Genomic DNA, 25883 nt, shown 5'->3' on the forward strand with positions numbered 1-25883 from the left:
TAGGCAGTTGTATCCCACTGTCCATGATGTCTCAATTTGCATAGGATCATGTGTCTTCATGCCACTTTCCAATCTGCTTGTGGTTTATCTCCATCTGCAAACCTTCCAGTGGGAGTTATTTAAGATCCTTTGTGTGTAATGCTCAGACCAAGTAGAAGGGTCTGGGTGGGGAAGCATTCCCAAGACCAAATCACATTCCATTGTCGATAGCAAGTCAACAGGCTCTGCCCTTCACAAGAGCATTGATCAAGATATGAAATTAACCACTGTCGGACACTTGTGAAGATGAATCATAAAGAATTTGTCAAATTGTGTGTGTATATATATATATCTTTAAATACTTGGCTAGGATTTGAAGAATTATTGAATATCCCACATTTAGAAAGGTGTTCATGTGAGTCACCTTCGTGCCCCTAATTTGAAATTAACAAGACCAATGTAGCTCTGCCATCATTCTTATAGCATGTCTTCAGCATTTGAGCTTTTTGTTTTAATTCTTGTATTATACTTTTTGATGCAGTTGCTGTCATCTGTGCCTAGCAATATTTCCAGTTGACCAAATATTCTAATCTCTTTATATGCAAAAGAAATAGTTTAAGTACCTTTTTATAGAATGATAAGATGGTATAAACGTAATCTAAATTTACTCCTTTGTGGTATTACCCTTGTATACTGTACTTTCTTATTTTTTTTTTTTGTAATTGAAACTGTAGGGCAGGAATTTAGTTATCAGGCTGAGGTCATGACTGAGGATGAATAAATGTAATGACATTGAAACATGCTAAGCAGATTTTTAAAGCAATGTGTTTGAGGTAACAAGCACAATTAGCTTGTGAATTTAAGTAAAAGGACCCAGGCTAAAGTTTTACCCTTTTAACCTATAAGCCCAGATATTTTTAAGTTATAGGAAGGGAATCTATTGTAAGTAGAACGCAGATCGTTTTTTCCCAGTGATACAACAACCATTTTTTTTCTGGCTTACAACTCTTTCCTGGGCCATTCTGCCTTCTATTTTGTGTAATCCAATGTTGCCTTACGTTTCCCTCTAACCTGCAACCTGTTCGGATGCAAAATAACAAGAATCTTGTACTTTTTTTCAGGGTTTTTCTGCAAATTGTGGACCAAAGTTTGTTTTTTGTCTTAGTGTTGCAAGTTATGATTTCCTTGCTTAGTGTGGGAGCTCTTGACTTGCCTAGCACTGAGTGTTTGGAAAAGTCTTAACTTTTCTTAGTTCCTCCCTGAAATCTTGAGGATATGCATTATGCTGGAGAAGTGTGTGAAGTCTGAGTGAGGGTTCAGCTCGGGTTGCTGGCATGAGATCAGTAATTACTTGTCTGCCTTAGTCTTCAGTCGGAGGCCGAAAGGGGTGTGAAACCACCTGAAATGGAAGTTGCCCCCAGCTGAGCTGAGAAAAAGTTCAGCTGACATCAGCTGACAAGGAGATGCTGGTTTCAGTTACCTCTAAAGCTGAGTAAGCCTGTTAAGGAAATCTTGAGCTGCCTCTGAAAAATCTGTTTCCTTGCCAGCATCTTACATGCAGCAGTGCAAATTCAGATGTCTTGGTGGTAGTTGTCAGCTGGAGTTAGTTCGCTCATCTGCCTTCCTTCCCCGGTGGAAACCAGTAAGTTGAGTCCTCCCGCAGCTGGGGAGCGCGGGCAGTGTGGCTGCTTCTCCTGAGCACACCCCAGGCAGCACTACCTTAAGGATCCATGTGCAACCCGAGTGGAACAGCTGTGGTGGTTTAACTTTTAAAGAATTCAATCAACCTCACCCAAGACACTGGGAAGAGGCTTATTGGAATGAAACCTGTCTGGTGGCCTTCAATGTTGATTTGGTCAACCCACAGGCTTTATATATTTTGCAAAATGCAAGGAAGTGAATTGAGGTAACCCCAGAACCCAGACAATTGTGGGTTTTTTTCCTTTGGATCCCTGTGTTTGCATGTAAAGAATGTGAGTAACAAAAGGGTGTACATATTTATAATTTTTTTATACCTGTTGTAAGACATGAGGGGGCAGCAAAACCCAGTTTTTTATGGTGAACAGATGTATTGTATATTTTGATAACAGCTATTACAGGTTCAGTATTGTGGAAGGTGGGGTGGGGAGGGTAAGCATACACAACATCAGAATTCCATTGCCTCTTTCAAAGAATGTTTGTAATGCAAAAAGAAACAAAATTAAAACTATTTTATAACAACCTTTGTACCTTTCTGTAGCTCCATTATTTACTGTTCAGATTGTAGAAAGCGGTTATTGGCCAGTCTGTACTTGTGCTTTCAATAAATTTCTTCTGTATTCTTTGCTTCTGATTTTCCTCTCTCTTTATTGTGCCTATTTTGCTTCTGATTTTTCCTTCTAATGTAATTTCAGCTGCCTCATACATAACTTTGACTTTTTCGCATACCTCTGGGCTGGGGGAGTGTTTCTTCATGCTGGCCCCTCTGTGCAGGGGGCAGGATGGTGAACCAGGCCTGGGGCTGCGTGGGGTGACCGAAGCCCCCCGGTGTTCACCCTCCAGCCCTTCAGAGCTTGACCAGTGAAGTTCAGAGGTATGAGGTTATAGGGCCTTAACCGATGCTCTGCCTTTGTCACACTCCAACACTTTTGTTTTGTTTTTTTTTTTTTTACTTCATGTTCCTAAACTTTCCATATATTCTAGCTAATATCCATGAAATAACCAACTCTCCAGTCAAATACGTAATACTCTCTGTAGTTTTGTGCTCTAGATGTGTCGAAGCTTTCTGGCTAGCTGGATGTCTCAGTGCTGAGTTTCCCATCCAGTGCCCCGGTGTGACCTGGCCAGGTTGCTGTTGTAATGGCTAGGAGGGGGCTGGAGGCTTATTTCGGTTCCTGGGGTCACCCTGCTGTGCTGGTGGGAGCTGTGCTGGTGGGCACACCTGGCTGCTCAGCCCCCTGGGGAGCGAGGCCTTCTGTCCTGCAGGTTTTGTCCTCTCTGTGAGTCCAACACAGTTGAAGAAAAAATAATTTCTGAAAGCAGGTGCTGTGGTGTAGAGCTGGACACCTCAACACCTCGGCATCCTGAAGTTTGGGATCACAATGCTCAAGAAATAAAACCTCAGCGGACCCCCTGAGGCTCGTGGCAGTGTGCTCTGTGCTGTCCCTGTCCCTCTCCTTGCACCCCTCCAGCTCTAAGCGATGCTGGGGGTGCGCCGAGCTCCAGCAGCCGAGGGTGGTGACGGACAGCCCGTGTCTGTGGAGGTGGGACGAGTAAAAGCTGCGCTGCTGGGTTCGTGGCTCTGCTCCTGTCCTTTGGCTGCGTTCCCTTTGTGTTGAACCGCATTAGCATTAAACTGGCTTATTTTATAGGCTTCTCGGTTCTGGCTTCAGCCTCCAAGCTGGGTTCTGCAGGAGCCTCAGGCTGCTGAAAGAGATCACTGTTGTTCCTGGAAAGTGTAATAGGATTTGTAACAGCTGCCTCTGCCCTCGCCCGCTGATGCGCGTGTGAAACGCTGCAGAGCTCTGCGTGCCCTGGGCACCAGCAAGGCTGCAGGGGCCCTCCTGTAGGCAGGGGGGGCCCTGGGGTGCTGGGGGGGGATTTACGGCCTCCTGGCCCCTGCTGCGGGGGCTGCTCTCCTGTCCAGCATCGCAGCAGCTCCTGGCACTGCCGGTGTCCAGGTGCAGGAGGGAAAACGCCTGCACTGGCTCACCCGTGTGCATCTGACAGAAAGCTGACTCTCAACCTGTGCTTGTAATTAGACCGTTCTCACTGACAGCGTAGGGCAACTTCTAGAAAAGATGTTCTTTATTTAGAAAATGCTGAATTAGGGGAACCAATATTTTATTTTCAGCAAGAGAACAACAGCCTCATCTGCTCCCTGCCTCCAGCAGATCTTCCAACCACGCTGCTGTGCGCTGTAAGATGGGGGCAGAGGCTCGTGCGGAATAAACACCAACATGAAAGGCCAGGCCAAGCATCCTGAGCATCTCTGGCTATGGAAAGTGAATGCAGATAGCTTGGCTTCGCCACCAGCTCTGTAAATGCCGCTGCTAATCCTCCGAGCATGCCTCTGAGGGAGAGTCTGAAGTGCTGCTGCCAGCCCTGGAGTAGCGCTGCTCATGCTGCTGGAGCTGAACCAATATTTGCTGAAGCCACTTCCTCACGTTGCTCCGTGCCGGGGGGTACTCAGAGTCCTGCAGAGGCTCTTGGAGGGCAGAAAGGCTGCGCCCAGCGCCCTCGGAGAGCGGGGCCGCAGCCCCTGGGAGCCCAGGGCCGGTGTCGGGGCTCCCCGTGCCCAGGGAGGGGGTGGCTCTGGGGTGGCCGTGTCCGGGTGAAGCAGGGCTGAGGGCAGCAAATCCTCCCTGACCCCTCCGCAGGGACAGGGCCGAGGCTCCCCACGGCTCCAACCAACCCGAACCGTGCCACCGCTTCGCAGGCACCGAGGGAATTTGCTTTATTTGCTGCTCCAGGAGCAATTAGCGAGCGGGGCCCGGCTAACGAGGCAGGGTCTCCCCTCGCCCCCTCCCGCAGGCTGGGCACCCGCTGGCGGCGGGGCTGGGGCTGGGGGGTGGCTGCAGGGGGGCTCCTGGTGCCCCCCAGGACCAGGCCCAACAGCGGCCTCCAGCCGGGGGTCCCCACAGGGGGGCTGCGGCACGGAGCGGGCGGTTGCCATGGAAACGGTGGGGTCGGGGAAGGGGCCTGCGGTGCCGTTGGTCACGGCGCTGAGCGGGGGGCGGCCCAAGGCCCCCACCAACAGCTCGGTGCCGCCGCTGCCTTCATCCCCATCTCCCAGGGGACAGCAGGCTGAGCCCCCTGCTCCCAGCACGCCGCCAGCCCCCTACCAAAGCCCGGGACCCCCCCAGCTCCCCGGGACCCCCCCTCCCGCAGCACCCACACCTCGAGCTGCTGCCAGCAATCCCCGTGCTAATCCCCCGGTGGCTTTTCCAGCAGCGCGGCGGGGTTACGCGGGATAATCTAAATGTTTGCAAGGCCGAGGCTGTGGGATATCCACTGCTAATCCAATTGGCAGTTCAGGGCCATCTTCACAGCACCCCGCTTCTGGAGCACCGGGGGCTGTTGGCGCTGTCCCCGCTGCACCCCCGGGGGCACCAAGGGGCTTGGCCTGATGGGGGCTGTGGGGTGAAGTGGGGCAGCTTCGCTTCGGGCTTTGCCACCTCTTCCTGCCTCAGCACAGCCTCACCGCGCGGCTGTCACCGTCCCTGCGTGCAGAGCTCCTGGGGAAGGCAGCGCGCGGGGGCGGCAGCCACATCCAACCCCCCCCAGGTCTGATTTACGAGCCGTGACAAATGGCAGCAGATGCTGCTCTGCACCGCGGCCGGGGTCGTGCAGGGTTTCGCTGCCACCATACGGAGATGGGCTGGGGGGGGGGGCAGCCTGCGGGGCTGCCTTTGCTGCGGGTGCCTTGAGCTGCCCCCTGACACCCCCGGCAGCCCCCGTGCAGCCGGGGCTCTGCGGTGCCCTCGCAGGAGGCCGGGGATGACATGGGGACAACGCGGGGACAACGCGGGGACGCCGTCCTCGTGGAGGCCAGCGCGGCGAGGAGGGTGCCACGCGGGAGCCGAGCTGGGTGCCCGCATCCCCGGCGTTGCCACAGCAACACAACCAGAATCTGCAGCGCCTGCACTTCCCTCCCGGGGCGGCTCCGGAGCCGCGCTCGATGCGAGCGGGGTCCCCGCGTCCTGCGCGGGGTCACGAAGCCCCTCACACCGGGGGCCCCTCAGCCGCGCTGGCTGGGGGTCGGACGGGGTGGTGGCGTGTCGAGCTGTATTAACGTAATTGCTCGTCATCGCCTGTTTTTCATGGGCTGCAGCCTGGAGCTGGTTTCTCCTGGTCCGTGGTGGGGTGGAGAGGAGCCCGAGCCCCGCTGGAGGCGTGGGGGCGCGGTGGCTCCTCTCGCAGGGGACAAAGGACGGGGCAGGGGCTGCTCCACAGCCTTGGGCCGGTCCCGCACGGCTCAGCCGGGGCTCCCCCGCTCCACCCAGAGCCCAAATCCTCCACACCCCACCTTGGCAGCACCGCTGAGCCCTGGTCGTGCCCCGCAGACACCCCCTCCCCAGCCCTTCTGGAGCTGTGCCCCCCAAGGATGCGGCCCAGCCGGGGCACATTCACATTTTTATTCCTTTTCAAACCACAGCAGGTTCAGCCATTGCCTGGCAGATGCATTCACAGCTTGGAGACCCCCCCCAAGGGCTGCCTCCCCAGCAGCTCCCGGCCCCCCCAGGACCCCATGCACAGGGAATTCCCCCGGGGGGCTCCTGCCAGCCCAGGTGGGTGCCCTGATGCTGGCAGGACCCGGGCTGGCCGGGCAGGCTGCACCCCGTGTCCCCCCCGGTTGTCGTCCCCCCACCCCCAGCACTTCCCTACCCAATGTACACACTCTACTTTAGCCAGCACAGTATTTACACGCTCCTAACACCCAGAGCTCGGGCCCTGGACAAACACCCCCCTCCCGGCACCGTCCCCCATCTCCCTGCCCCCAGAACGATCCAGCCAACGCGTGGCCCCCGCCTGAGCCAGGAGCCCCACGACACCCCCCCCCAAAGCCCTTTAATGCTGTTTGCTCCCCTCCCACCCCACAGACTTACAATGCCAGAGTCAGAATAAATTACCCCCCCACCACCCCAAAATATCAGCACCTGTGTTAGAGAGAGAAGTGAAGTCCAAAGTGCTTGGAGACGCCCAGCCCCTGCGGGCGGGCGGGGGCACGGAGCCCCCTCTGCGCTCCCCGGGGTCCCGCGCACCCCTCGGCTGCCCCGGGGGGGTGAAGGTGTCTGGCCCCACCATTTTGTCACCCCGATGCTAACGACAGCCCCGTCCTGCCACCTCCCCAACGGGAGGGGGCCCAGCAATTACGGACCCCCCCCGTCACCCCCCAGGCAGGGCAGAGGGCGGGCGGCGGGGGCTCAGTCCTTAAACCTCCGGCTGGCCTGCATTTTCCTGTAGTAGTTGTCGGCCTCGCTGTCCGTGTGCCCGTCCTTCTCGGCCGGCTTCCTCCGCAGCGTGGACTCGCGGCTGGCCGTGCCCAGCAGCCCCTCGGGGGGGCCGTCCCCCCGCTCCCCGCCGCCCCCCGCCGCCACGTTGATGGTGGCCAGGCTGCCGTAGCGCGGCTCATCCTGCTCGATGTCGCTGACGGAGGAGCCGGGGGACACCCCGGCGCTCTTGGCCGGGCGGAAGCCCCGGAAATCCTTGCCCATCTCGCCCAGCTCGTAGGCGTCCGGCCCCTCGGGCCCCTTCTGGGCCGACTTCCACTCCCAGGGCCCGTTGCCGGCGGAGAGGTGGACGACGGGGTGGTGGGGCGCGTGGGCGTCGATGGTGATGATGCTGGAGCTGTCGCGCTCCGAGGGCGAGCGGTACTGCGAGGAGTCGGAGCTGGTGGAGGACGAGGACGTCTCCGAGTGCTTGGGGGTGACGGACACCATGCTCTGCTGCTTGGACATGGCGATGACCTGCATGAGGCGCGGGGGGTTGGCCACCCGCTGCGCCCCCCCTTTCTCCGCCACCATCACCCACTTGGCCCGCACGGCCGCCCCACCGCCGGCCGCCCCGCCGGCACCCGCCTGGCTCTCCTCGGGGATGTGCACCAGCTGCGAGGCGCCCGGCCGGGGCTGGATGAGGACGCGGGGCCCCATGGCCGCCCGCTCGGCCGGGCGCGCCTGCACCGTGGGGTAGAGGGACGGGGGCACGTCCTCGTCGGCGTCCCCGGCGCCCCGGCCCAGCGCACCCGCCTCCTCCGCCAGCGTCATGCTGCGGCCCTCCAGAGACTTCTGCTTCCACTCGGTGATGAGCTGCTTGGAGCGGGAGGCGTCCACGGGGACGTGGATGGTCATGTGGCGCCGCGCGGGGTCGTCCATGGAGGGGGTGTTGACGCGGGGCAGGGTGTTGCTGAAGGTCACCATGTTCTCCTTGCCCATGGGGCTGCGGGGGGCCAGCAGGTCCACGTCCACGCTGGCGCGCTTCAGGCTGCCCAGGGAGTTCTTCTCCCGCGGCACTGGCCGTGCCGCCTCCTCCAGCCGCGTCTGCGGGTTCAGCTCATCGGTGCTCACCGACTTGTTCTGGTGGTACACGGAGTCGTGGCCCCGCTGCGTCAGCGCCCGCAGCGCGTCCTTGGCCGGCGCCGGGGCCGGGGCCCTCTCCGTGGGGGCGCGGAAGTTGCCCACGGCGTGGTACGCCTGCAGCGGGGAGAGCGCGGGGTCAGCGGGGCCGGGGCGCGCAGCACGCAGCCCCCGCGCCCGGCAGCACCCACCAGGTAGGCGGCGATGCCCGAGCCGATCAGGAAGCCCACGTAGACGTCGGCGGGGTGGCTGCGGTACTGCGTGATCTGCGTCAGGCCGCAGATGCCGGCGGCGATGGCGAAGGCGAAGACCAGGATGGGCTTGAGGAGCTTGGTGCTGTCCGAGATGATGGAGTTGAAATACATCTGGGGGGGAAGAGGCCGTCAGTCGTGACACCAGCACCCGCTGCCTTTCCCCCCAGCCATGCAGGGCTCTGCAGGGCACAAGCAGCCTTGCAGCGTGTGGCACGACGCGGTCCCCGGACTCACCGAGACGTAGACGGCCGCGAACGCCGACAGCGTCGCGTGCTGGGACGGGAACGTCTTCCTGCAGCGGGGACAAAGCGGAGCTGCTGGGTGCGGGGGGGGACACGGGGGGGCTGTCCCCTCCCCGGCACGTACCTGGCGGACAGGATGGCGTGCTTGTCCGTGCCCGAGCAGATGTCCTGGGTGATGTAGGGGTTGGCGTCGCAGGGGGTGCCCAGCAGCGTGTAGTTGGGCTTGCAGACGGTCAGGAAGAAGGGCGCGTGGTAGCCGGTGGCCAGCTGGATCACATCTGTCACCAGGGCGGTGGCACAGAGCCCGAACACGTGGACACCTGCGGGAGGCAGAGCGGGGGGGATTGGTGGTGTCACCCCCCACCCTGCACAGGATGGGGCCCATGCGCCCCTTCCCAACCCGCATGGGGCATCCAGGGACCCCCTACCAGCCCTGGGGGCACCTCAAAAACACCAGGAAGGGTCCGGTGAGGGGGTCTGGGTAGTGGGTAGAGCTGTGCATTGCTGGGCTTGGCTGTCCCCACATCCCCCCCAGCCCCAGGACACCCCCGAGGAGGGCACGGCTGCCCGGGCTGCGGCACAACGTACCCACAAACCTTACGGTCCTGCGCAGGAAGGAGTTGAAGTTGCAGCCGCCGGCGTTGATGCTGCCCTCGGCCCCGGCGCGTCCCTTCAGCCTGGACTGCAGGCAGTACACGATGCCCTCCCCGACCATGATCTGGGGGGGAACCGGCAGCTCAGCGGGGCCCCAAAACCCGGCCCAGGCAGGATCCAGACCCCCTCCGACCCCCTCCCATCAGCGGGACGGGCCCGGGACGCACCGAGGCGGCAGGGGCGGCGAAGGCCAGGCTGAGCAGCATGAGCAGCGGGATGAGCTCCTCGTTGGTCTCCACGTAGGGCATGGAGAGCGCGCGGTCGTAGCACTGGAAGCCCACCTTGGCCGGCTTGAAGAGGTCGGTCAGCTCCAGGAAGTACAGCGTCACGATGGAGGAGGCCACGATGGGCAGCTGGGGGGGCCAGGGGGGGTCGGTGGGGGCTCCTCGCCCACCCCAGCCTCCAGAGCCCCCCGCTGGGTGCCCGGGGGTCCCCAGGGGGCACCGGCCGGGCGCGGGGCCGTGCACCGAGCAGCCCCGAGGATGCGCGGCCCCAACCCGGGTGGGACGGGGGTGGGGAGGCCGCAGCCCCCCCACAGCAGCCCCCCGCCCACCCCACACCTACCTCCACGAAGTAGAAGCAGGGGAGGAGCGTCATGCTGTCCTTGGGCGCCTTGGCCTTGTCCTTCGGGGAGATCATGGTGCTGGGGCGGGCGGGGGTCCCTGCCGTGGGGCAGCCGGCGTCACCCCGGCGCTCGGCCCCACGGGGGGGGGCCCCACTGCAGGGGGGTCGCGCTGCCCCCCCCCCCACCTCCTCCCAGCCTCCCGGGGGGGCTGTGACAACAGGTGGGGCGGAGGCTCGGCTGTCGCGACAGACCCCTCTGCCACGACATGCGCCGCTGCGCTGGGCGTGGGGAGGGGGCGTGCCGCCCGCAGAGCCCGGCCGGGGAGGGGGGGGGACGGGGGCGCCCTCCCCGGCCCCCCGAAACTTCTGACAAGTCCTGGGTGCAAAAAGGGGGGGGGGGGGGGGCACGAGGGGGGTGGAGCAATGGGGGGCTGTAAGGGAGGGGGCAATAATGGGGGGGGGAGATCGAGGAGGGGGATAACGGGGGGGTGATAACGGGGGGCAGGACCGGGGGGGGGCAGTACCGTGGGGGCAGGACCGGGGGGGGGCAGGACCGGGGGGGGGCAGTACCGGGGCCGAGCGCGCCGCAGCCGCGGGCGGGGGCTCGGGGGGGGGCCGTGTCGGGGCGGGGACCCGTCCCTTTGTGCCTCCGCCGCCGCCCGCGCCCCCCACTCACCTCCGCTGCAGCCGCCCCTGGGGGGGCGAATCCGGGCCGGGGGGGGGCCGGGCGGGGCGGGGGCGTCCGCGGGGCTCCCGCTGCAGCGGGGATGCTCTGCGAGCGCGGCGAGCGGCTGCTTCCTCCCCTCCTCCTCCTCCTCCTCCTCCTCCTCCTCCTCCGCCGCCGCCTCCTCCCCGCCGCCCCCCGCCGCCCCCCGCCCCGCCCCGCCGCTCCCGGCCCCTCTCGGGGCTTTGGGCGGCCGCGGGAGCCCGGGGGGGGCCGGGGAAGGGGAGCGGGGGGGGGTCGGGTGCGAGACAAAGGGACCGGGGGGGGGGGGGCGGCACCGAGCGGGGGCGGCTCCCCCGTGCTGCTGTGCGCCCCCCCCCGCTGCTGTGTCCCCCCCTAGGGCCGCTGTGTGCCCCCCCCGTTGCTTTGTGCCCCCCAGTGCTGCTCTGCCCCCCCCAGGGCTCTGCTCCTGGCACTGGGGGGCCAGGGCCATGCCAAGCCCCCATCTCCAGCCCCTTCCCCCCCCCCCAGCCCCTTGCCCCCTGGTGCAGCCCCCAGCTGCTGGGCCTCGTGTGGCTGCGCCGCCCCCCCCTCACCCCCAAGCTTGGCTCGGCCGCTGGTCGAAGCCTCAAATCCCCCCAAATTCAGGGCTGGGGAACCGGGGTGCAGCTCCCCCTGCCCCCCCGTGGGCTTCCCAGCCCCTCTGGAGGAGGAACGAGCCCCCCCCGTGCCCCCCACCCGCAGTGGATCCCGGCCCCGTGCCCCTCTCACACCCCGGGGTGCAGCCCTGGAGCCCGCTCAGGCCCCGGGGGCCACCGCAGAGCTGCCCCCGTCCCATTTTCGGCCCTAAGTGGGCAGAAATCTCCCGGCGTATTTAACGTTTAAATCCCGAGCGGCTGAAAGCTGCGGCTAAGCTGCTCTCCCTGCGGCTCCACGGGCCCAAAGCGCAGAAATCCGCCCCCCCCCCCCCGAGCAAACCCGGAGCCCCCCCACCTCACCAGGCCCCTGACACCCTCCTCCTGCAGGGGTCCGAGCCCCATGGCCACGAGCTCCCCAAAACTTGGGGGCTGAAGGCGAGGCCGAAGCTGCCCCACGCAGGGACCCGCTCACCCCGTGTGCCCCCGTCCTGAACCCCATCTGTAGGGCCGGGGGGGTGGCAGCAGCTGTCCCCCCCCCCCGTGCCGGTGCCTGTCCTGCTGAGCCCCGCGTGGCCGCGGTGACCCCGGGAGCATTTGGGCGGCTTTGGTGCAGCCGCAGCCCGGGACGTTTGCACGGCAGCCCGGAATCAAACCCAGCGATTTTTGAGCTGTAAAAACAGCAGGCACATAAAAAAAAAATAAAAATAAAAATTGTGTGTGAGAAGCAGCTACGTGGGCTGCAGCCGAGGCTTCCTTCCTCGCCGCTGATGGAAATCCCAGATCCCGGCCCCGCTGCGCTGGTGGCGCGCAGCCAGCCCGGGGCAGCCCGCGGGCACCGCGTTGGGCACGGGCCCCTCTGCAGCCAGCCCCGAGCCCCCCGTCCTGCCCCCATCCCCATCCTGCACCCCAGGGGCTGAGGTTTTGCCGAGGTCCTGGTGTTGCCTGGGCAGGAGCCGGGGGGCTGCAGGTGGTGGGGGCTCGGGGGATGAAAAACAGCCCCGGGGGTGGGGTCGGGTCCTGCCTCTTGCCTGGGGACCCCAAGCCAGCTGCTGGTGACCCCAATCCCACTGTCCTGGGGGTATTTGGGGCCACGGAGCAGGCTGGAGCTCTGTTTGGCTGCGTGGCCCCTGAGCACCCCCCGGGACAGCAACCGTTGACCCCCGTGCTGGGGGCCAACGATGCAAAAATCCCCTCCCGCCCGTGCCAGATCCAACAGCTGGGGAAGGCTGCTTCCTCCCAGCTTTGTTTGTGCTGAGAACTCTTGACCTGTTTTATAACCTGAATGTTTAGACACACTCGATATTTTCCTCACGCTGCGGAAACCCCCTCCTTTTTCCCTTCCTTCCCCCCCTCTCCGTGGCCCCAAACTGGACATAAAAGCGAGTCCCAACCCTGCCGAGCCCCACGGCCGGGTCAGAGGCTCCCCACTGCAGCCATGGGGCCGTGTCCTGCTCCCGTCCTCGTCCTCGCTCTGTTCCTGCAGCTGGGGGCCGTGGTGAATGGTGAGTGCCCCCCCTGTACCCCAATACTGGGATGGGGATGGGCTGGGGCATCCCCAGGGCGGTTCTGGGCTCTCCCAATGGTTTTGTGTCAGCAGCCCCGGGTTGGGGGGGCAGGGATGGGGGCACTGTGAGGGCTGGGGATGCCCGCGGGGAAACTGAGGCAGCCGGGAGGTGGGAACGGGGGCACCGAGAGCAGGGAGAACGCCAGAAAAAACCAGCAGCTGTCCCAAACCACACGGGGAGCAGGTCCCCAGCATATGGGGGGGGGACACGGCTGGGGGCCCTGCAGTGCTGTGACCCCAACTCATTCTGCTTCTCTCCCGCCCGCCGCAGCACAGCCCCGGGGACGGATCCTGGGGGGCTACGAGGCCAGGCCCCACCTGCGGCCCTACATGGCCTCGCTGCAGCTGGATGGGCAGCACGTCTGCGGGGGCTTCCTCATCGCGGAGCAGTGGGTGCTGAGCGCCGCGCACTGCACCGAGGGGACGTGAGTGCCGGGGGGGCAGTGCCAGCGTGACCACGGTGGCGGCCGGGCAGGGGCTGCGGGACCCCGGGGGGTTCCAGCTCCCTGGGGGGGGGTCTCTCTGTGAGCCCGCGGCCCCCCCGTGCCGTGCCCTGCCACAGTGGTGCTGAGCCCCCCACCCTGCACCCCCTGCAGGAACGGGAAGCTCTTCCAGGTCCTGCTGGGAGCCCACTCGCTGAGCGAGCCGGAGCCCCACAAGCGCCTGTACCGGGTGCGCACGCAGATCGCCCACCCTGGCAGCAACATCCACAACAACAGGGACGACCTCCTGCTCCTCCAGGTGCGTCGGGTGCCCCCTCCCCACCGCCCTCAGCACCCCAACCGCGCTCACCCCGCGGGGTCACTGCTGGTGCCGGGAGGAATCCCTCGAGGCCGGGCTGACGGCAGCGCTCGGCCCCCTCTGTCCCCCTCCTGGCCTGTGGGACCATCCCCGCTCCCCCCGCCATGGATTTTTGGGCTGTTTCCCAGTGATTCCATCACCCCTGCAGCCGTGGCTCCGACCTCCGGCCGCGTGCTGGGGGCTGCGGGCGGGGAGGCAGCACCGGGAGCTCGGGGAGGCCGGTGCGACGCCGGGGCCGTGTCCCGCTGAGCCGGGTCCCTTCCTTTGCTTGGTGGCAGCTGGAGGAGAAAGCGGAGCTGAACGCGCACGTGAAGGTGCTGCCGTTCCAGCGGGAGGACAGGGACGTTGAGGCCGACACGATGTGCGAGGTTGCGGGCTGGGGCACCATCACCCACAGCGGCCGGCGGCCGGACAAGCTCCAGCAGGTGGAGCGGCCGGTGATCAGCCGCGAGCTCTGCAACCACCGCACCCGCCACGACCAAACCATCACCGAGAAGATGATGTGCACCGACTCCCGCAAGAAGGACACCTGCAAGGTACCGGCCTCCTCAGCCTCCTGTCCCGGACCCAGGGCCGTGGGCTGGGGCTGCTGACCCCCATGGGGGCCTGGGTGGGAACAGCTCCGGCTGGGGGGGAGGATGTGGGGCAGGAAGGGGCTGTGGGGCAGGACGGGGCCGTGGGGCAGGACGGGGCTGCAGCCCCAGGGAGGGAGCGAGGTGGGGAGTGGGGGGAGCAGCAGCAGTGCCCCCCCCAACACTGAGCCCCTGTCCTGCAGGGAGACTCCGGGGGCCCCCTGGTCTGCAACGGCGTGGCCGAAGGGGTGGTGACGGCCGGATCCCGGGTCTGCGGCAACTACAAGAAGCCCGCCATCTACACCCGCATCGCCCCGTACGCCGCCTGGATCGACGGCGTCATGGCCTCAGCGGCCGGGGACGAGGCCGGGGACGAGGCCGCTCGCTGAGCCGGGCTCACGGAGGGACCCGGCTCCACGCCACGGCTTGCTGCTGCCGGCCCGGCCCACGCTGCTGCGCCGCTGGGCGCTGGGCTCCCCGAGCACCCCCGCAACGCCGGGCCGGGAGGGGGCACAAAATGGGGCAGGGGGTCCCCAGCCTCCTGCTCGTGAGGCTCAGGGGCTGGCCGGGGGCTGAGCGATGCCCGGGGAGGGTGGGGGTCCCCAGGCCGCAGGCTTTGCTGAACGCGCCCGTACCGCCGACCGCGACCCTCTGCAATAAAGCAATCACTGCTCCTGCCGCAGAGCTGCTGGGGCCAAGCGGGGCTGGGGGGGGGAACAGTGTGAGAGCACCGTGTGGGGGGCACGGGCAGCTGCACACACAGCTGGGGGGTGGGTGCTGAGCCCCCGGGGCACCCCCACGCTCCCCATCGCTGCTCCGTGCCATCTCCGTCCTCACCTCCCCAGTCACACGTGGGTGAATCCCGTCCCCCCCTGCAGTGTGCTGAGCCCCCCCCGTGCCCTCCTGCCACCGCTCACCCCCGTTGGGCTCCCCTGGAGGAGCGCACGGACCCCCTGAGCCCCAGCACCTCTCCCAGCCCCGCTCCCATCACCGAACTCCGTGGTTGAGTGCCCTGAGCCCGGTGCCCTGGGTGGGAGCACAGGGGCCACATCCTGCGGCATGGTGAGGTCCGGAGCTGGGACCAGCCATGGGTTCCTTGTGTGAGCATCCAGTAAGGCCCAGGAGCTGCTTGCGGTGCTGCTGGCACGCTCAGGACCCTGGTCCTTGGCCCCAGACCCAGCCGCGGGGCCCCAGGGCTGGCACAGAGCCCCGACATACAGTGCTGGGACCAGCAGAGCCCAGCTGGGACCAGCAGCGTCCTGCTGGCAGTGGGATCACGGCCGGGCTGGGAGCAGAGCAGAGCTGCTCGCCCTGCCCTAACGCAGCCGTCAGGGGAAGGAGAGCATCCTGCCCGGCCCGAGGCAGAGGAGCCCACCCATCGCTCCCTCCGCGTGCCACCGCACGTTAAATAACCCCAAACCTGCTCTGAGAAGCAGGAAACGAGCGAGGGCCCAGGCTGATTAGTTTTACTTACAGGGGAAAGGAGCCTTAACAAGGAATTGGAGCTTCCTAATTAGCCTTTTGATTTTCCTTAATTACCAGAATAGCAAGGCAGAGCATCTCCACACAGCAACGCATTAAATGGAGCTGAGAGCCAAGCTCTTTGCCATCAGCTCCATTTTTCACTAATAAATGAAAACCCATTCCCAGAGGGATATAAATATATTAAAAAAATGGCTCGTTCTTTCCCTCAAGTGGTCTCCGAGGACAGCCTGAAGTTTTCTGGCTGGGTGGGAATTCGGCCAAGCCACAGATCAGCTCCAAGCCTCCTCGCTGTGCTTTGTCCAAGCACTCAGATTTTTGCCCGGTTCAGTGAAGTTGCTGAGCACCCCCAGCGTGGTTTGATGTCAGCAGGACAGGGCAGGTCCCCTCTGATGTAACATCAGCACTGTGAGTTTGGCATTTCTACCAACTGGCAGCACCCAACAAAAGGGTGGTTGAGCACAATCCACCGAGGCAGAAGTGTGATATGAGTCACGTCTGACCTTGAGCACAGGACGGAGCTGTTCTAGGAAAGCTCTTCCTCAAACACGCTGGAAGCGCCCGGCTTTGCCCAAAGCTGCAGACTTACAACAATCTTAATTACCTAGTGTTTTCTCCCCTTGTGTCCATAATAACCTCACAGAAGGCCGAAAACATTAATTTCCCATCCAATTCTGCAAGTGGTTGCAGTTCCTTGCCTAATAGGGATGCAATGAACAGCTTTCCTGCTTCTCCTCTGTTCATACATAAACAGCCCTGGACGCAGGCCACACGAAAAGTCACATGAAAGTGCTGAAGTTTTGAAAACAAACCAAACAGCCCGTACAAAATTTGGGGAACCTTTATTTACAAAAGAGCTGCTGGCTCTCAGTGAGAGCCAACGGGATGGGTTTGCTCCAGGCAGCGATGCTCACATCCCTTCCTCCAGAGGGGGAAGAAACGGCTCCTTTAATTCCAACAGGATGCACAGTGACGCTTCCCTTCAAGGAGCAAGTTCACTCAAAGGATGGAGAAGTGCAAGGAAACAGGAATGGAGGAGCCCGTGCCCCATTCCCCAAGGTGCCGGGTGTTTGTTTCCCTTTCACTGGGGATTGTTTACCCCCAGCTACCACCCACCACCACTGTGCAAGGGCTGAACCCAGAGCTCGGCCGTTCCTTGTGCTAGCGCAGAGCCCCAGGAAGGCAGCAGGTTTCTCTCCTCCAGCTGATGCTGCCTTTGGGACTCCCTTCTAGCCAGTCTGTAAAAAAACTCCTTTTCTTCCTCCCCTCTATTTTTTAAGGACAAAAAGGGGTGAAGCACAAAAATCAATGCAAGAAAAACCTAGCAGCACTGCCGGACAGCCCCTTGGCACTGCCTGGCAGGCAGCACCAGGACAGAGCTTTCTGAGAGCTCAGAAGAGCTGCTGCTCCTTGGTCCCAAACACTGTCAGGGGAGGAAGCTCTGCGCTCATCCATGTGGCACCCCTTGTTCTCTCCGTGGCCCACAGAACGCGCTCTCAGGAATAGCTGAGAGGCATCCTCCTCCACAGCCCCCCACACAAGCAGTTCTTGATCCAGCGCTGCTCCCACTGCTTCACCGCCGTGACTTTGTTGGGCGATTTCAGCATGGTAACACAGCCACACCTGGAAGGAAGCAGAGAGGGGCGACTCAGCACAGCAGCCACAGGGGCCCAGGAAACAAGCCAGCAGTGCTGGAGCTTCTGTGCAGATCACAGGGGGGTCAAGGAATCTGAGGAGGAAACGAGCTTTTGTCATTTGCAGGTGATGTTTGTGAGCACTGAAAACCAGCTGAAACCATGTGAGCAATTATCTTAAATGAAGAGAGGTTATCTGGGAACAGAAGGCTGTCTTCAAGACAACAGCCCCCAGCTGCTATTTATACATGAAACAGCAGACATTCATCTTATAAAAATGATCTGCTACAGAGACTTTCTATTAAAACCAATAATTAGAGCTAATTCAATCACATGATCAGATGGATGTTTGCTCCCTGCACCATTATTTCAAAATCCAGGCTCTTTTGTGAGAGTGGATGAAGGGGACAGCAAAAAAGGACTTTAAATACAAACCTAGCTTGAAAAACTTCCCTCAAATGGTACCATAGACACCATGAGTATTCCCTCTCACCACCTCCTCTCCAAGAACAGAGGTGGTATCAGACCTGCAGGCTGAGCTTGGGATCTCTCATCACTAATATAGATTCAGATCTCTGTTTACTCACGTAATCTGACTGCTCTCCTATTTTTCTTCCTGTGAAAGCAGTATTGTATTTATTCCATGCTGCCATATCCAGCCCTCAGATGAAAAGCAGTTCAATCATGGGCAGTGAAGAATGTAGTTAGTTCTCAAAGAGCTGGGGTTACTTTGCAGGGCAAAGCAATAAGATTTTTAATTTAACAGCCACGCTGCAATGATAGCAGCAGCTATCTTGAGCCAGTCACACTGCTCTTCAATAACCATTTTAAGGATCTTGGCCTTCCAGATTAGGGATATCTTAAACGTAACCACAAGTGCTTTCTTTCAATGCAAGCTGTAGTGCCGTAAATGAAAAGCCTTATTTTAGATGCAGCATTTCCTCCTGCAGGCGTAATTCACATGAAATGTTACTGGGATACCAGTTGGGATGGTAAACAGAGACTACAGGAGCTTTTGAATGACAAAAAGAACAGCTTGAGTTTCTGCCAAGACCTCCTCTGCATCTAAGGGATTATGTTTGCATCGCTTACCTGGTACATGACTTGCATTCTTCTGTGGGGTATGCTCCTAAATGGAGCCTTCTCAGATGATCAATTTTGGGCTGTCCAGGTGCCCTAGATAGGAAAAAGAATGGCAACTTTTCTAGAATATTGTCTCAAAAAGCTGTTTCCAAGACAGCGAGCTGCATATCGAAGTGCCACTGGATTCAAGGGCATGCTTGCACAGATCTAATCGTGAACTAGCATTTCACCCCCTCCTTTTGCCACCTCTTTTCATACTTTAAATTACTAGTCAGCTGCAAGTTGAGAAAGGAATTCAAGCACAGAGGATATACTCTCTTGGCTCACGTCATAACAGATGCCCCAGATCCAATGGCCTCTCAGAGGTGGAAAGAGAGAGATTTGTTTCAGATCTCTGTACCTTACAAAGGCATCAAACTGGGAAGAGACAGTGTGACCAACGAGCCCAGGAGCTTTTCCAAACTGCAGCCGGACAAGCTGTTTGTTCTGCAGCTTGCTGATAATGCCATCGTTGATAGGCAACCAGTCAATATTGGGAATGAGCAACTGGCTGGGCAGGAGGCAGCATTCATCTATCAGGGTATCATCTGGCTCTGTTATGTGATTTTCCTCACGACCTGCATGGAAAATAAGGCAGAGAGTGAAAGAGAACCAGCGTGATCTTTAAATTTCTCATTTACAGATCGAGAGAACTGCGTGCAGCTTCCTCCACCATCCGCCAACACAGCGCAGAAAACAATAAACTTGGCAGCTGTACTCGCCCTTTCTAAACACTACAGACCCACTCAGAAGTCACTCCCCACAATTAATTCTATCACGCACAATCCACATTAAGGAAGAGTCTTTTGTTCGGGGAAACCGGCAAACACTTACAGCACAGCCAGAGTTTCGTTAGAAGCCTGAAGAGGAGGGACATGCTGTCCTGGGTGTCGGAGGTTGCTGTGTAGACAGGGAGGCAGCTTGGCTTTAACAGCCCCCAGATACGGATCACCACCATCAGCTCCCTGAACATGCCCAAGGACGCTCCGTCGCGCAGAAAGCTGTGGCCCGGCCGCACGGGAGAGCCCTGCGGAGGGGAAAAACAGCTGAGACTGGGACTTGGGCACAGACTGACAGAAACACTGTTCCCTTCCCTTTTTTCAACAGCAGACACCCGTGGAACTCGTGGCCAGAGGACGCTGCGGAGGTTCCTAAGACCGCCTGTTCTCGGGCCTGCAGGCTCTCACCTGGTTAGGCAGGCTGGCCAGCAGGTAGAGCACGAAGTCTCCCACCCACTGAATGAGCTGCTGCAGGGACTGCAACGTGGTCATCTCCAGGACAAACTCCTCTGTCTTCAGGTTGATCATCACCTTGTCAATGTCTGAAACGGAAGCAGGACATCTGACTCAGGAAGAAGATGGATCCAAACTTCACCTCCTGTCCGTGTGGTGTGGGAAGAGGTCCCACCCTCCCCTTCCTCAGACATGGGAAGCCACCGTGAGCCTGTGACACTTTACATCGAATCTGAAAGGGGAACGATCCCAAGCAGAACACTCAGAAGGCAACGCCTGACGTTATGAGCATCACCACCTACCTATATCTGTGATCTTGGAGCAGATCTCTGTGAGTCGGTCCCCGGGACTCTTGTCTGGGGTGTTGAGGAAGTGTGGGCGCAGCAGCGACTTCAGGGTGCAGCTGATGGCAATCAGGAACAGCTTGGCATGGTAGTCACACACACGGGCTATCGTGCTGGAGGAGAGCTTGCAAAGAGACGCCTTCATGGCAACAATGCGCGTGGAGAGGACCTGAGTGACAGGGAGACACCAGGAAAAAGTCAAAGTGAAGGTAGAATTAGGATAAGCTCATTATTCTCTTCTCTATTTCTGCTCCATGAATGACAGGAGTAGTGAACATTGTTCTGTGCACATACAAACAGTGCTACTGTTCCAGACCCGCTGACAGAAGCTGTCAAAAAGCGGCTCCACCAGCTCACCAGAGCTTTCCAACAGGTTGAGACCCATTCATGGCAGTGACAACGAACGCTGCACAAACAGGTCCTTCACAACCCAAGTGCTGCTCAGGCAGAACATCCAAAGACAGCACAGCCAGGCTGTTACAGCCCTCTGAGCTCCACCAGTTACTGCTCCTGCCTCCCAGGCACCCAGACCCCTCCCTGTGCCCACCCTCTGTGCCACAGGGAGCTCCCGGCCCCGCTGACCTGCTGCAGGGCCGCGCTCTGCCGCATGTACTCTTCGTGCAGTTTCTCCACCAGGTTCTGGACCATATTGGGCTGGACGTGGAGCAGGATGTCCCACCAGTCGTAGCCAGTCACCATGCAGTACTCCAACAGGAACAGCAAGTGACGCAGGGACGTGTTCATGTCCAGCACGTGGCCCATGGAAGGGGAGATACGAAGCATGCTCAGCTGAACGGAGGAGGCAAAGGAAAGCCTGTGTCAGGAACTGGGTCGAAAACATTCCACAAAACCCACCGGGTGACAGCAGGTGACCTGCAGCTCACTCCTGACCCAAAGACACCGCAATGGGATTCGCCCCGCCCTGTTTAACATGGCTCACACAGCTGGAGGTAACAATCCCGGAGTCTTTCTCAATGATCCATCACCAATCAGGGAGATAAAGAAGAACAAAAGCGCACACCCCACAGCTAAAAAAATCCAGTACCTTCCCGTGGCTATCAATGCCAGCCAAGGCCAGAGATGTCCAGGAGAGCTGCATGGCTTTGAAGTGCACTAAGGGACCAGCAGTTCGCTGCCTTTTGATAGACTGCTCGTCCACGGGGCGCTGGGAGGAAGAGCCATAGAAGACAGCCATCATCTGCAGGGAGAGGCGATGAACGATGTGGACGCTGCCGTCGTGAAAAGCCAAAGCCAGACCTGCGGAGAGAAGACAGCCACAGGTGAGGAAGAAACTTCCCCCTGTGTAACCTCGCCCACAGAAGGAGCCGCCGAAAGCTCCTGTGGCAACACCACAGCACCCAAAGAGCAACACAGACTCCTTACCCAGTCCAGGGAAGAATTTGGTGTCATTCGCTACCTTCAGGTCCGTGTTGGTTAGGGAGATGGGCAACTTCGGCAGCGCCACAGCCGAAACCCGATCCAAGTCGTTGGTGGCAGACAGAATTCGCCACTTCAGTATCATGGGCTGCTTGTCTCCGACTGTGGGAAACAAAGGAGACATCTCTCACTACCACCTCTGGCTTCGGGGGCAGAAAAAACCACCCGTCCCAGCTCTCTGCCCGCACCGGGCTGTCCAGCTGTTCTACCACACCAGCCTATTCCCCATTTTTGGGCTGAGCTCAGTAACTGCACAAGTTACGACTTGTTTTGCTCCACCTGTCCTGATGGAAGGCTCTGCTGGCAGCAAGTAATAAATCTGTATGTACAACGATCCTTTGCATTGCACTGGGGCAAAACGTGTATGTTTGATTTTGTTATACTTGAAATCAGGTGGAAGGGAGATGCAGACCGGGCAGCTCGACTGAGCCACTCGCTTGCTGCACGTTTTTTTCCTTGAGAAGACTCAGCTTGCTCTGTTCTCAGCAGGAAGAGTGGTTGCGCAGCAAAACAGATAATGTTTTACTGAGTGAAAGTAGCAATTGAACCACTTCCTGGAAACCAGCAATTTGTTGCCTAAGATGCAAACGGATGGAACAGAACATGACCAAGAATACCTGAAAAATAAATACGGGACTCTGGATGATCCCATACACGCGGTAATGGGTCTGGGAACCCGCCTTGCTCTTTCTCTCACACCAGGCTCCTACTTTTAAGAGTACCAGATGCTGAAACTCACCCACAGGAGAGATTTGCTGGAAGATGTTATTGACAGGCAAGCCCTCTTTCCGGAGAGACCAGCACTCCACGATGCTGCTGTTCTGGTTGGAGGCACAAAGCAACACCTGCGGAACAGAAACCCGTGCTTCTGTACACTCAGAGCTTACTGTGGGGAACACCACTACCCAGGGGCATTTTCTGCCCTCCTCCTGCCCCATTTTGAGGCTCTTTCTCCTAATGAGCTTGTCCCCCACCAGTGAAAAGCCGAGCACTGTATCAGCAACGTGTAATGGTGAAGTCCCTAGCTCCGGCTGGAATGAAAGAGGCAGAGCTCTGCAAGGAGCTACCACAGCCCGGGCCTCTCCAAACCACAAACAGTCCCATCTCCAATCTGTGACCTGCCGATGCCATCCCTGTGCATCGGGCTAAAGGGAAAGGGCAGGAGCTGAACCGACTTTGAAGCTGGAGCAGACACGGAGTTCTCCAGCACGGCACTCGATCCTCTCCATGGGGAAGAGGAGAGGAGCTCAGGCTCCCCGGGTCACTTAACTTTCCACAATCTCATTACTGATACCCTGGCAAATAGAGTTAAGCTACTAAATTAAGTCATGTGGATCCAGAGCTCCGAGTTCTGGAGGGGGACTGCTTTGAAGCCGAGACCTGCAGATGAAAGACTTCGTGCCCCAGAACCTCCCGAACAGCTCAGAACTCCCGCACCAAGCAGCAGTGGGGGCATAAAGCAAACAAAGCAGCAAATAATCAGGCTAATGAAGGACGGGGCTTTGCAGAGAGCTTTTCCAGGAACTGGAGGGCTCAGCCATTACACCCTGCACCTTTTAAGTGCAGGCTGCTCAGCTGAGGCTCCAGAAACAGCAACGAGAAACACAAAGGGCATGGCAGGACACGATCGCTGCTCTAGAGCCACGTGGGGAAGGCCAGGCTGGGACAAGCAGCTCTCTCCTTTGTTATCCGAGGAGCTCCCGCTTGTTTCAACAGCAACGGCTCACCTGCTCCGACATGTCCCGAGCCAGGAATTTCAGGTGTGTGATCGCTGGGTACTTGTCCTTGCGGGCAGGGTCCGTGGTGCAGCGCATGAAGAGGGACGGCAGGATCTCGGTGTCGATCTTGCACTTCTCGTTCACCACGCTGACACAGACTTTGTAGAACTGCACGGGGGAGGTGCTGCTGCCGTCCGACGTGGCCACCACGATGTTCCCCCCGCCGGTGAACGCGACGTCCGCCAGGGCGACGCGGCAGCGCAGCCGGCACAGGCTCTCCGTGGACGTCAGCACCTGCCCGTTGGGCTTGAGCAGGGAGACAGTGACCAGCCCGCTGATGGTGACGGCGATCCAGCCCTCCATCGGCTTCCCTCCGAACAGCGTCAGCGACGGCGAGAACTTCACCCGGGAAAACTTCTCGCCGAAGTTGGATGCCCCGGACTGCGAACGGAGAGCAGGGACACGGGGACGTTTGTGTCTGCAGAGCATCTCCAGCTCCCCGAGCCCCTGACCAGAGGCAGGTCACTGAGCTCACGCACCCGACGCTGCTGCGAGACCCCGGGGAAGGGCCTTGCCCTGGCCCTGAGCGGGTTCAGCTTTACAGGTGGCAGCAGGAAGACACCGAGCCCTCAGCAGAGCTCCTGGAGCAGCTCAGATGCGGAACTGCTACCACACCTGGAGGAGCAGTGCCCCCTCTCCCTTTCCACAGCCTGCCACCAACCCCCTGCACGACCCCGGCCCCTTTCTGTGCCTCGGTTCTCCCGTGCTAAAGGGGAGAGGGATTTCTCTCACTGCTGCGGGAGTTAATGTTTAAAATGTGAAGAGGTAACTCGTACTTGGCAGGCTTTCTGTCTCCTGAGCCATGTTTCTAAACCAGCCCCGTACCTATGTACACTTTGGCTCCTGTTACTGAATCCCTGAATCAAGCCCCACGACCTCGAACACGTCTGTTCTGAAGCTCTGCTGGTAGGCAACAAAATGCTTTTGTCTGCATTTCACAGCCTGAGAAATTGGGGCAGAGTGAGAAAGGCAGGCTAACAGCACCAACAGCACCAAGGCATCCCATGCTGCACCTCAGCAGGACCTGGGACACTGATCTTTGCTTCTGCCTCGACAGGCTCCCCAACCTGACCTGCCTAAGGCCACGGAAGAAGCCCACGGCAGCGCAGAAACACGCAGAGCAAAACCCTGCCACAGCCGTGACTCTGCTAATGACTGCTAATTACACGAGTCCTAATGACCGCAGCCAGCCCTGCTGAGCGGCGCGGGGCCGGGACACACCTTTTCCACGTGCAGAGCCAGCTTCACGCCGTTGTGCAGCCAGGACAGGGCCACGACGGGGTCTCCCTCCACCATGCTGCCCACGGTGTTCTCCCAGCTGTTGGCCAGGTGGTCGGTCATGCTCCAGCACTTGATGTGGCCGTCGGCGTCTGCGGAGAGCAGCCTGGAGCCTGCGCACAAGAAACGAATCGTGAAACAAAGCCGTGGTGCGGGCAGGCAGAGCCCCTCAGCGTGTGGCTGCGAGGCGACGATGGGCTCCCCGCAGCGAGGGACAGGGACGGGGCCCGGGCTCACCCGACTGGTCCCACTCCAGGCAGGTGATGACTTCGGCGTGCCCGGAGTTGACGGAGTAGACGTCCCAGGGGTGCTCGGTGTCGATGATGTGCACCATGTGGGTGAGGTCTGCGCGGGGGGAGGAACGGGACCGCAGCCCCCGTCACCAGCCGCCCCGCGGGCACCCCGACCCCACGCAGCCTCCGTGGAGGCGGGAACCGCGACAGGGGCTAACCACGACATGGGTTAATCACGACATATCGCGTTGCCCACGACATGTTCTAACTCTGACGTGCTTATTTTACCCACGACATGTCGCTTTGCCCTCGACATATCGCATTAACCATGACATATCACTTTGCCCTCAACATATCGCATTGCCCACGACGTGTTTTAACTCTGATGTGTTATTTTACCCACGACATGTCGCATTAGCCACGACATATCGCGATGCCCACATGCTTTAACTATGCCGTGTTTATTTTACCCACGACATGTCGCATTAGCCACGACATATCGCGATGCCCACATGCTTTAACTATGCCGTGTTAATTTTACCCACACCATGTCGTGATACGCCCGCCATGCAGCTTTACCCGTGAGGTGTTTTCCCCTCACCAGGCGTTAACCGCGCGCTGTTTCCCCCCCCTCCCCCCGCACCCTTCTCCTCCTCGTTGCGGAGGTCGGTGGTGAAGGCGATGAGGTTGCGGCAGGACCAGGCGCACACCAGGGGGATGGACGGGCAGTGGTTGCTCTTCGGCCGCCGCTCCCACTCGCACACGTAGGCCAGGTCCATGGCGGCGGGGCCTACCGGGGGGTCTGCGGCCTACCTGGGGGGTCCGAGGCCTACCGGGGGGACCGGGGCCTACCACGGGGCCCCGCGCCGCCGCCGCCCCGAGGCCCCCGCCTGCCCGCCGCGCGCCTGACACCGCCGCTCAGGCAGCGGCGCGGACAGCCCGGGCCGGAGGTCCTCGCTGGGAGGGAGGCAGCGGAGGGGGGGGTTATTTGCATAAAGATTTACCCAGAAGGCATCGGGGGCGGCGGGAGGGGTGCAAACGGTGGAATTTGGGGAGATTGGGGTGAAAACAGAGGAAATCGGAGCGTGTTGTTGGGGAGGGAAGCTGCGGAGCAGGAATGGGACTAGTAACGAATAAAAAATTTCGCCACCCTATCCTTAACATTTTTCTGTGATGACACTTTAAATAGCACCGCGGAGGCATCATGTTCCGTGCTCGCTTCGGCAGCACATATACTAAAATTGGAACGATACAGAGAAGATTAGCATGGCCCCTGCGCAAGGATGACACGCAAATTCGTGAAGCGTTCCATATTTTGGGGCCGCGGGGGGCTCCGGCCTGGCTGCTGCCACTGCTT

At 60.0% G+C, this 25883-nt stretch overlaps 3 protein-coding genes and 1 non-coding gene across 4 annotated transcripts; 2 read left to right on the forward strand and 2 right to left on the reverse strand.

Annotated features, from left to right (window-relative positions):
* Positions 1-6618: 6618 nt before the first annotated feature.
* Positions 6619-9822, reverse strand: PLPPR3 (phospholipid phosphatase related 3). The gene is made up of 7 exons (XM_032203602.1): positions 9748-9822; positions 9351-9536; positions 9118-9247; positions 8654-8849; positions 8522-8579; positions 8225-8398; positions 6619-8150 (listed from the first exon to the last, which is right to left on the reverse strand). Exons 1-7 carry the CDS (start codon positions 9820-9822, stop codon positions 6885-6887), a joined length of 2085 nt encoding a protein of 694 aa, XP_032059493.1. The 3' UTR covers positions 6619-6884.
* Positions 9823-12414: 2592 nt separating this feature from the next.
* Positions 12415-14668, forward strand: CFD (complement factor D). Its single transcript, XM_032203889.1, has 5 exons — positions 12415-12551; positions 12885-13038; positions 13210-13354; positions 13693-13950; positions 14190-14668. The coding sequence occupies exons 1-5, from the start codon at positions 12485-12487 to the stop codon at positions 14373-14375; spliced, it is 810 nt and encodes a 269-aa protein (XP_032059780.1). The 5' UTR covers positions 12415-12484; the 3' UTR covers positions 14376-14668.
* Positions 14669-16290: 1622 nt separating this feature from the next.
* MED16 (mediator complex subunit 16) lies at positions 16291-25350 on the reverse strand. Its single transcript, XM_032203852.1, has 14 exons — positions 25170-25350; positions 24531-24638; positions 24237-24406; positions 22965-23396; positions 21977-22082; positions 21184-21339; positions 20846-21057; positions 20383-20589; positions 19759-19969; positions 19412-19545; positions 19059-19251; positions 18586-18802; positions 18195-18278; positions 16291-17091 (listed from the first exon to the last, which is right to left on the reverse strand). The coding sequence occupies exons 1-14, from the start codon at positions 25303-25305 to the stop codon at positions 16965-16967; spliced, it is 2493 nt and encodes an 830-aa protein (XP_032059743.1). The 5' UTR covers positions 25306-25350; the 3' UTR covers positions 16291-16964.
* A 387-nt stretch (positions 25351-25737) lies between these two features.
* LOC116499280 lies at positions 25738-25844 on the forward strand. The gene has a single exon (XR_004254217.1). It is a non-coding gene; the product is annotated as a U6 spliceosomal RNA (small nuclear RNA).
* Positions 25845-25883: the final 39 nt, after the last annotated feature.

This window comes from Aythya fuligula, chromosome 26 (assembly GCF_009819795.1).
Source record: "Aythya fuligula isolate bAytFul2 chromosome 26, bAytFul2.pri, whole genome shotgun sequence".
NCBI lineage: Eukaryota > Metazoa > Chordata > Aves > Anseriformes > Anatidae > Aythya > Aythya fuligula.

Bases quoted from the DNA above. Each gene is read 5' to 3' on its own strand.
- PLPPR3 (XM_032203602.1), bottom strand. From the start codon at position 9,822: ATGATCTCCCCGAAGGACAAGGCCAAGGCGCCCAAGGACAGCATGACG. The intron at 8,850-9,117 runs GTACGTTGTGCC...TGCCTCCCGCAG, and splicing joins CAGGACCGTAAGGTTTGTGG to GTGTCCACGTGTTCGGGCTC. The intron at 8,399-8,521 runs GTGAGTCCGGGG...CTTCCCCCCCAG, and splicing joins TCGCGGCCGTCTACGTCTCG to ATGTATTTCAACTCCATCAT.
- CFD (XM_032203889.1), top strand. From the start codon at position 12,485: ATGGGGCCGTGTCCTGCTCCCGTCCTCGTCCTCGCTCTGTTCCTGCAG. The intron at 12,552-12,884 runs GTGAGTGCCCCC...CGCCCGCCGCAG, and splicing joins GCTGGGGGCCGTGGTGAATG to CACAGCCCCGGGGACGGATC. The intron at 13,951-14,189 runs GTACCGGCCTCC...CCTGTCCTGCAG, and splicing joins GCAAGAAGGACACCTGCAAG to GGAGACTCCGGGGGCCCCCT.
- MED16 (XM_032203852.1), bottom strand. From the start codon at position 25,305: ATGGACCTGGCCTACGTGTGCGAGTGGGAGCGGCGGCCGAAGAGCAAC. The intron at 24,407-24,530 runs GTGAGCCCGGGC...TCTTGTGCGCAG, and splicing joins CCTGGAGTGGGACCAGTCGG to GCTCCAGGCTGCTCTCCGCA. The intron at 19,970-20,382 runs GTCAGCGGGGCC...CCTGTCACTCAG, and splicing joins AGAGCGCGGCCCTGCAGCAG to GTCCTCTCCACGCGCATTGT.